This window comes from Apis florea, unplaced genomic scaffold (assembly GCF_048593485.1).
Source record: "Apis florea isolate Af1SG1 unplaced genomic scaffold, ASM4859348v1 contig_3036_pilon, whole genome shotgun sequence".
Lineage (NCBI taxonomy): Eukaryota > Metazoa > Arthropoda > Insecta > Hymenoptera > Apidae > Apis > Apis florea.
Window position 1 is genome coordinate 1,132,511 of NW_028256694.1, and position 10,598 is coordinate 1,143,108.

General features: G+C 22.5%; 2 protein-coding genes across 3 annotated transcripts; both read left to right on the forward strand.

Moving 5' to 3' along the window:
* The first annotated feature begins 33 nt into the window (after positions 1 to 33).
* On the forward strand, positions 34 to 1,535 carry eIF3h (eukaryotic translation initiation factor 3 subunit h). Its single transcript, XM_003698974.4, has 2 exons — positions 34 to 627; positions 709 to 1,535. Exons 1-2 carry the CDS (start codon positions 365 to 367, stop codon positions 1,454 to 1,456), a joined length of 1,011 nt encoding a protein of 336 aa, XP_003699022.1. The 5' UTR covers positions 34 to 364; the 3' UTR covers positions 1,457 to 1,535.
* An 824-nt stretch (positions 1,536 to 2,359) lies between these two features.
* On the forward strand, positions 2,360 to 5,705 carry SH3PX1 (sorting nexin 33-like protein SH3PX1). Of its 2 annotated transcripts, none has more exons than XM_003698967.4 (5): positions 2,360 to 2,536; positions 2,706 to 2,895; positions 2,983 to 3,446; positions 3,521 to 4,216; positions 4,309 to 5,705. In XM_003698967.4, the coding sequence occupies exons 1-5, from the start codon at positions 2,522 to 2,524 to the stop codon at positions 4,558 to 4,560; spliced, it is 1,617 nt and encodes a 538-aa protein (XP_003699015.1). In that variant the 5' UTR covers positions 2,360 to 2,521; the 3' UTR covers positions 4,561 to 5,705. The 2 variants fall into 2 exon arrangements, with proteins under 2 accessions (XP_003699015.1, XP_086764117.1); XM_086907991.1 differs by lacking the exon at positions 2,360 to 2,536 and adding an exon at positions 2,559 to 2,705 and having other exon boundaries at positions 2,764 to 2,895.
* Positions 5,706 to 10,598: the final 4,893 nt, after the last annotated feature.

Sequence of the window (10,598 nt, forward strand, 5' to 3'; positions counted from 1 at the left end):
GCGGTGGAAATATGTCATAAAATAAATATATATAGTATATATAACTTATACTCACATAGTATCAAGATTTTTGATTTATTATAATCATTATTTAATCATAATTAAATATTACAGATATGGAAATTAATTCTTTTCAATAAAAATATTATTTCTTATATTAGCAAAAATTCTAATATTAATATTTACATTAAAATATTATACTATAATATTAAACGATTAGTTTCATATCTATACTATTTATTTTTCTATGCTTTGCTTTTTCAAGCATAGAGGTTCTTCTTAATTCAACTTAGATTAATAGAAAAATAACTGAAAACATATGCTAAAAAGTTTATTTTAAATTAATACGAATTTTTAATTAAAAATGAACTCAAGAACTCAAAGCAGAAGAATTCCTGAAGTAGAGCCTAGAATAGATTATGTGCAATGTGACGGATTAGTAGTCATGAAAATGGTAAAACATTGTCATGAAGAATCAATGAGTAACATGGATGTTGCTCAAGGAGCTCTGCTTGGTTTAGTTGTTCAAAATCGTCTTGAAATTACGAATTGTTTTCCTTTTCCTAAAAATGATGAAATTATGGACGAAGAAGAATATCAACTTGCCATGATGCGTCGTCTTCGTTGGTAAATTATATTCAGTACTTAAAATTATTTCTATATATTATAAAATAGATAAATATAATTTTTAATATGTATTTTTTTCAGGGTAAATGTTGATCATTTTCATGTTGGATGGTATCAAAGTGCAGATGTTGGCAATTTCTTAAATGTATCTCTATTAGAATCACAATATCATTATCAAACTTCCATTGAAGAATCAGTGGTGCTTATATATGATACAGCTAAGTCAGCTAGAGGTTTTTTAACATTGAAAGCATACAGACTTACTCCACAAGCTATACAAATGTACAAAGAAGGTGAATTTACACCAGAAGCATTGCGTACTTTAAAGATTGGTTATGAGAATTTATTTATTGAGATTCCAGTTGTGATAAAAAATAGTAACTTAACCAATATAATGATGTCTGAATTGGAGGAAATGATTCCAGAAGAAGAAGGTACTAAATATTTAGATCTTGGAACAGCTACAGTTTTGGAAAATCAATTACGTTGTTTAATGGATCGTGTAGATGAATTAAATCAAGAAGCTATGAAATTTAATAGATATCAACAATTGGTTGTTCGTCAACAACAAGAAAAAAATAGACTTTTAGCTAAAAGAGCTCAAGAAAATGCTGCTAGAGCTGCAAAAGATGAGCCTCCATTACCAGATGATGATATAAATAAATTGATGAGACCATTACCTGTTCCACCTAGACTGAATCCAATGATTGTTGCTGGACAGATTAATACATATAGTGAACACATTTCACAATTTTGTGCTCAAAGTTTAGCAAAATTGTACATTACTCAAAGTCTTCAAAATGCCAAGGAATCAAAATCCTCACATTAAATTATTTCTATGACCGTAATTTAAAAGTTTATAATAAAAAATAATAAAATTTAATAAGAAAATACATATTCATATTTAATCTTTTTGTTATTATTATTATTATTATTTCTAGTTTGAAAGTTTTTATTGTCTATAGAAAGGAAAAGGAAAACTTCAAAAAAATTTTATTATTAAATATATTTTATATTTATATTATATATATAATATAAATATTATCTATAAGACTATATATATTATGATGAATATTTAACATTTAAAAAAATTTATATAATCAATTAAAACTTAAATAAATAATTTAATTTCTTTTTATTTTATGTATTCTAACAAATTGCAAGTTTTTATATATTTATGAAAAATTAAAAATAATTAAAACAAAAATGTAAAAAATTTATATAACGCGAAGATATACAGAATATTCAATGTTAAAATACTCATTATGAAATATTTATGCATATAATAAATTTCTATTTAATTTTTATTTCTTTAATTATATCTATGATCTAAAAATTAATTTATATAAACTTTCACAATTTAATTGTAAAATACATAGTTCTTTTTTAATTTTATATTCGCAACTGGCACTTTGGTTTATTCAAATGTACATTCCCGGACAAAAGTATAATGCAAAACGTGTGATATAAGAATTAATTCATAGAGGCGGATCCGGAATCAGTATCGTATTGTAATTTCAAGCACCCTATGTTTTACATCTAACCTCCAATTACAAAATAATTTTTTATATTTTTTTTTATTGAATTATATTTCATTTATTTATTTATCTCTATGCCTAGAATTTATTTTCGATCTCAATACAGATATATTTTATATTTAAGAAATACATTGTACTGAAAAAGTATTATGTGCGATAGATACTAGTGGTACAGTCGTTTAAGTTTTTCATTTATGTGACACAGAATCGCACACACGTTAAAGCGCAAATACGTAAATGTCAATCATATGGCTAAGTAGATCAATGTAGTTATGTGACCGGGCGTAATTAAACAATTTAAAATAAGAAAAATTTGTCATTAAAATTCGAAATTATTATTAGTATATGTACTTACAATGGAAGGCCACCAGGTATATAAACTTTAAAAAGAAGAAGCTATGAAGACAAAAATGATCAATTTGTCATTGCATAGTTTGATTAATTCTTTGTATCATGACTCATTCTTTTATGCGATAGCGATGGATAATTTTGTTCTTTTTCGAATATTTTTGCCGCATTCTCATTCGATATTTTTTCCAGGTAAGAGCGTTATACGATTTCACAGGAGAACCAGGAACATCAGAGTTGTCTATTACAGCAGGAGAAATATTGTCTGTTATGAGAGATAATGTGGGTGATGGATGGTGTGAAGGTTTTAATCAGAGTGGAAAATCTGGATTGTTTCCAGCAGCATATGTTCAAATTATTGAACCTTCAACATCTGTTCCTAGTATATTTATTGCTTTATTATATATAACAAATTTATAATTAGATATATTGATGTAAAAGATTGTTATATTTGAATTTTATGTATTAGATGCCATGACATCATCCCAACAGAGTTCCGGAGATTATTGGGATGATGATTGGGATGATGATTCTGAAGTTGGTCAAACACAAGCATACATTCCTCAACAACAACAACAACAACAACAACAGCAACATATATTACAACTATCACAGCATCATAGTGTTGATTATGGAGATTTAGTTTCTATACAAACTATTCATTCTGTGATACCTGAAAGGCCTATACCTAATATACCAAAGAAAAATAATAAATTTTCTACATTAATAAAATCTGGAGAAGATAGCTTTTTATTAGGAATGAAAGTAGCAAATGTTCCTGAAAATGAAAAAATATATATTGATGAAAGTGAAAATGGACGTCATAGATGGGTTTCAAGAGGAGAACTTTATAGTTGTGTAGTTACATCTCCCAAAAAAGAATCTAAACTCAAGGGTCTTAAGAGTTTTATAGTTTATCAACTTACACCAACGGTATATAATTTTGTATCTCTGTATATATTCTTTTAATAGAAAAATATACAAATAATATTAATTCTTCGTTATAGTTTAACAATATTCAAGTTTCAAGAAGATATAAACATTTTGATTGGTTACATGAACGTTTGGAAGAAAAATATTGCTTTATTCCTATTCCACCATTACCAGATAAACAAATATCTGGAAGATATGAAGAACAATTTATTGAACATAGACGTACACAACTGCAGGAATTTGTTGATTATGTTTGTAGACATCCTGTGTTAGCGCGTAGTCGCGTCTGGGAACATTTTATAACATGTACAGATGAGAAAAGATGGAAGGCTGGTAAAAGACAAGCAGAAAAAGATGAATTGTTAGGTGTAAATTATTTTAATGCTATCCAATGCCCTGAAACAACTTTAGATGTTATAAAAGTAGAAATTCAAACAGATACTTTTAGTAGATTTATAAGTGGATTAGATCCAGTAGTTAAAAATTTTATGGCTATGGCTGTTGATCAAACAAAAAAAAACCAAGTTCTATATAAAAGAGAATTTCAGAAAATTGGTCAAAGTTTTAATGCATTAAGCCATGCATTAGAAGGAGATGACAGTAGTCGAGGAAGATTAACTTATGCGTTAAAAGTGACAGGAGATGCTTATAATGATATAGGCAAGTTATATGAAGAACAACCTAAATTTGATTGGGAACCTCTTGCTGATAAATTTCATATTTATAAAGGAATTATCAGTAGTTTTCCAGATGTAATTAGTATACATAAGGTAATTAATAAAAAAAATTTTATTCTTTATTATTGATATAATTTTACTAAAAATTTGTTAATTTTTTTTATTTTCTTCATTAATTTTTTTAGACTGCTGTTCAAAAACGAAAAGATTATGAAAAATTAGTAAGCGAACACAAAATGGAGCCGCAACAATTACGAGATCTGTCTCATCGAACAGATGTAATTGCACGTGCTCTTCTCGCCGAAGAAATGCATTTTCAAACAGAACAAGAGATTTATTTAACTCAAACAATGAAAACACATCTCACAGAGCAAATTAATTTTTATCAAAAAATTGTAGATAAATTACGGGAAGCATTAAATGCATATGAAGGGTAAAATTTATATCTAATTTAATACGAAGTTATGTATTCATTGAAGCAATATTAAGGAATTTTTTATGTAGCAAGATATTTATGATAACTATTTGTTTACAGAAACTTTTATATATAAGCTATATAATCTGAAAAACATTCGATTTTTGTTTTGATTTCAAGACTATTTTTTATTAATAAAAATATAACAGTATTAATAAAAGTATAACAGATTGTTCATATCCAAATCAATTTGTTGTTACTAAAGATGAAATCAGTAGAAAATTTGCTCCTTGCAACTGCAACATTTATTATTAGAAAAAAAAAACGAAAAATGTGGAATTTCCACAAAGTTTAGATCTTTAAAAATTCGGAAACATATAACTTATAAATGAATATTGGAACATAATGATTATTTATTAACGAATAAAAAATAAATAAAGGTATTTTTAAAATTTCATATAGTCAAAATAAATTAAAAATATTTACATATTTCAGATACTTCATCGATTCTATATGAAAAATTGATACAAATAGATCAGTAATATCATCTGTAGAACGATTTCTATCTATATAAATTCTTATTCTCATTCATCTTTTTAACATACATTTTTATAAAAAGATTACGTTAATATTAAGAAAATCATATATTAGATGATAAAACATATATTGAAATTCTCCAGAGAAGAATTTGTTTCTCTTACTATAAGTTATCGTTTCCTATTTTTCTTTTTGTTTATTATTTCGAATAAAAACTTTTGTTGAAAACAGCAAATATGAAAAAATCTGTAGAAATATTCGTAACAAGTTTCTTTTTTTCAAGAAATATAAAATATCAACAAAATATCCCTCATTATTGCTTCAATGGAGATACAGCTTAAAGTTGCTTCGTTTATAATATCATTTGGTATAATATATAATATTCAAAATCTATAAACTCCATGGAATTTTAAATATATTTTTTAAACATATTTTTTATTGTTTAATTAAATGGTAGCATTAATTTTATAAATTGCATAGAAGGGGGCCAATAATTTATTTGCAAATACTATCGAAACTATAACATATATAGAAATATGCAAATATATTTTCTATTTATAATATTTTATCATTACTTATTTTAGTTATATGATTAAACATCTTTAATATAACTATTCAAACAAAAGAAAATGATATTAATTCAAAATAAAATAACAATGAAATACTATTATCTAAAAAGGAAAAATTATCATCTACTAAACGATATTATTAACGATGCATAATAATGTGCATATTAATATCAATATTGATATACAATGTATATCAATATTAACGTTAATCTTTTGTGGCTGCTATTTTTTAAAATTTGAAAAAATATTTTGTAACTTTTTATTCACATCCTTTAATTACGAATGTTAGTTTAACCACAATTCTGTTATTAAATATATACAATGTATTTAATATATCACTTATATATTTTACTATATGATATTAACAAATCTGATAAGTCAAATTTTAAACATTATTGAAATGAACATATAAGTAGAAACTAGATTATAATAAATTATAATCTAGTACAAAGTTTACATTACATTTTATAATAAATGTATTCTGTATAGTTTATTATTTTTTATTAATTCTTTATATATCTTAGTTAATAAATATTAATATTATTTATTAATATATATCTATGTATGAATCATGTAATTACTGTAAAATAGATTTCACGAATGTATTATCATGAATTAAAAGAATAATAAAAAAAATTATATCATTATAATATAATCAAGTAAAATATAAGTAGCTGTAAAAAAATTAATAGTTATATTATGTAATGTAAACTTTTTTTAGCAAGTTATTTAATAAATATTTATTTATTATACTATTTTTATTCTAAATTAATTGATATTTAAAATTGATCTAAAAAAATTACATAATTACATAAATCATGAGTTATTGATCTATAATTTTATATTTTACAAAGGCAGCCACTATATGTTGTAAATTTCTATTTTGTCTTTATTATATGCAAACTGAAATTATTACAACATTTATTAATTAACAAATTATAAATTAAAATATATAATTATTAATGCATTTAAAATAATTTGTATAAAAAAGATAGCTTAATTTTAAGCACACAGAGACACAATTTTGTAAATTTGTCATTATTATTATTATTATTATCATTTACATCAACTATATGTTCGTTTTCATGTCCGAAAAGAAAGTATCATTAAATATGCATTAAAGTGTAATTAGTTGTTCCGTAATTTATCTTCTGATATTTTTGTTTTATTTTTAATAATTTTGCAATTTAATGTCATTTAAAAAAATGACTATACTAATGTGATAATCGAAAAAGATAGCTAATAAAAAAATATATTTATATTGATATTAATATAGTTTTATAAATATATATATATATTTTTTATTCATCAATATCCCACGAAATATCGAATATTTCATGTATAGCACCATAATCAAGAAATTAAAAAAATTGTTATATTAAATTCAAAAAATCAATATTTACTTTTTATATTTTTCGTATTTATAAAACAGTTTTTTAAAAAACTGTTTCATGAAATAATATCTACTAAAAATTTAATTTTTCTTATTTTCGAAAATATTAATTGTAATATGTTTAATTTAATTTAATTTATAGAAATTAGATATTTTATATGTTTTGGAAAAATTCTCAATAATTCTTTTAACACATAATGTAATGTAATATACATTGGCACTGTAAATTAATTTAATGTATTCTGAATGTTAAAATCTTTTATATAGGATTGATAAATTTTTTTCATTAATTTTTCTAACATTAATTTTCTGTACTAAGTATAATTTAACAATGAAACATCTGAATAATTATTTTCACAAATGTAAGCATAACAATTACAAGGCTTGTGCAATAAGAAAAATTACAATAGGAAGAAGTTATTCCTATAATCAATTAATAAATATAAAAGCGTAAGTTACGCTTAATTTATAGGCAACAATTAAAATATTTTAACATTCTCCCCCCCTCGCTCTCTTTTTTCTTTCATTCTTTTTCTCTTACGCTCCATACACTCTATCAGTCTGGCGTTGTTTTTTTCTTTCATTGAATAAAATTGCAATAACAAGTTATTTTTTCATTACTATTTAAAATCAGCTTATTTTTATAATCACATTTTGTAATATTCTTGCCGATATGTTTATTTAAGTGGCACGGTTTTTTTTTCGTTTTTAAAGCTAAGCTCTTTTAATTTCCTTCTAAAATTTTAAATTACAAGCTCATCAATAACGTATAAATATTTAGCGTAAAAAAATTTTTATTAACGAACCTTTCTTATTAGATGACACGATGCTGAATGTTAGAGATCGTAATAAAATTTCATGATTTAATTATTGGCATAAACTTTATTTTTTATTAGATATTTTTAATTCAAATAAAAATAAATTGAGTCAAAACAAATAATTTTCTAAATAAAGAGTAAATGTTTCTAATTTTTGAGAAATATATTTTAATTTTTCTTTTTTGATATTCCATCATCGCGTCATCCAAGGCACTTTAGAATGGTACGTTATTTTGCAATGAAAGATCTGTTATTAATTGAAATTTTAATATAATGTTTTGAGAAGAATAAATGATCAAATAAATCATTGAATATATCTTAATTTCGATTGCACGCATCATTCTAAATCAATTTATATATTTTCTTTGTTTTATTAGCACAATATATATATCTTATAATTAATATAATTATTATCGATTTCAAAATTATTATGTAGTATTAACATGAATTTTTTTTTATATAATATTAACTACATAAATAGTGCCCGGTACCCGGACGGATATCTAATATGATAGTTTAAAGTGATTATCGTATTTATTGTTTAAAGTTAAAGAGAAAGAGTAATTTATGATAAAAGGAATGCCCGCTCGATAAATAGCAATAATTTTTTTTGTCTATGTAATACATAATTTTATAGATTCAGTGAATACAATTTATATTTATTTCAAAAAACACGAGAAAACACTGAATTATCATTAATACAGTTTTTCGTATATTAATATGTAATGGATTTTTTTTATCAATATAATGAAACCTAAAACTTTAAAAACCTAAAAACATTTTTGAAACAAATTAAAATCGATCATTATTACAAAAAATTATTATTCGATCCATTCCAATTAAAATTGAAAGGAATTTATTTTTTATTTCAATAAAAATTACCAATTATTATTTTTTTTTTATATTGATATATCATTGAAACAGACTACAGTAACATTACCTTAAAATTATGATATATGGTAATTTATAAAAAAATAAAGTAATATTACCGAATACTAAAAATATTTTTAAAAATTTCATTAAAGTACCTGTTATAATTTAAATATTGAATGCTACATATGATTTGTTAATCTTTTTGATTATAAGATACAAATATAAATAGCTAATTATATCTTATTCTTTTTAGATCTTATATACAATATTCTAATATTCATTATATTTTTTCGGCAAAAAAATGTTTCAATATATTTAAATATTTTTGCTTGCTTAAATATTCATTCAAAAATCCATTACTCGTCAAAAATTTCTTACTATAAGATTTATTTTTTGCCATTACAATAAAAGTTAAATTTCTGCTTAATATTTTATTGCCTAGATTCAAAATTGATTATTTTTTTTCAATCAATTTCTATTGAAAAAATTAATTCTATATTTATTTAATTCGATTTCATCTGTTTCTTAAAAACGGATTAATGACGCATATAGAGATTCGACTGTAATGTGTAATATATAATCGCTGTTCTATAAGAAAATATTAAATATGAAAATATTTATATTAATGTGTTAATAATACATAAAATATTGAAAGTTATTGAAAGTTATACACTTATATTAAGAAACATAATATATATTAGTAGTATGTACATTCGTTTGCAATGTATAAATTATTAGTTTTTAATTAATAACATTCAAATAACGAAATAATTTTTTGAATATAAATGATTCTTAGTAAATAGTTCTTAACTAATTATATTCAAATTTGTGCTTTTTTTATTTTTTTCAAAGATAAATTAATTTCATTTTATATATTATTTAAAAAAATATATTAATTTTTAATAAAATAGAAATATAATGATAAAATATAATTAAATAGAAATATGGATTATATAAAAATATAATTGCCCTTAAAAAAGATTATAAAAAAATTAAAAATTTAATCTTATATATAATTTATATATAATATTTGCTCTTTATATTTGCATCTTGCAAAGAGATGATTGAAAAATTATATATCATGTATGAATTATATACATTTCCCATTAAATTTCACTGTAATATATTGATAAAAATATGAGCAGAGCAATATACATATATGTATACATATATTAAACCTAATTAATATATTTCTGTTCTGGAATTCTTAATTTTTACTAGTATCACTATGTAATAGAACATGTGTAACAGAATATCTGATGTATATATATATAATATTTTGCAATATAGCATACTATACATAACTGTATATAAATAATTTTGTTTATCGTAAAATAAAATATATTTTAATTATAAAAAAAACATAAAAACAAATATCGATAAAATCAAATCTTACACAGATCTTACACAACGCGATTTCATATGGCAAGAATTTTTTTCTTCTTGTAATCTATTTTATAAAAAGCTTATTTAGTTTGTCTTTTGCATTATATTTCTTGAAAAACTACTTTAAATAATATATATATTATATACGATCGTATCATTTATCGAAAAAGTACCGGGCAAAAAACTGCATATTGGTTCGTGAAATTTAAAACATATTTAACTAGAATATAGTAAAATGTTCATCGCAAAAAATCATCTAAACAACTACTATTCATTACACCAAATTTTATAAAAGATAAAAACATGTCGTTGTACTGTTCACATTGTTTCTTCTTTTTCTTTTTTTTTTTCTTTTATATATATATATATATATATATTCAATAAACTTGATCGAGCAAAATCTTCCTTGCGTCACAAAATTTCACAATTAGCATTAAGTTTATCTATAAGTTAACTATATTTTTGCTTGATCAATGCTGTTTAT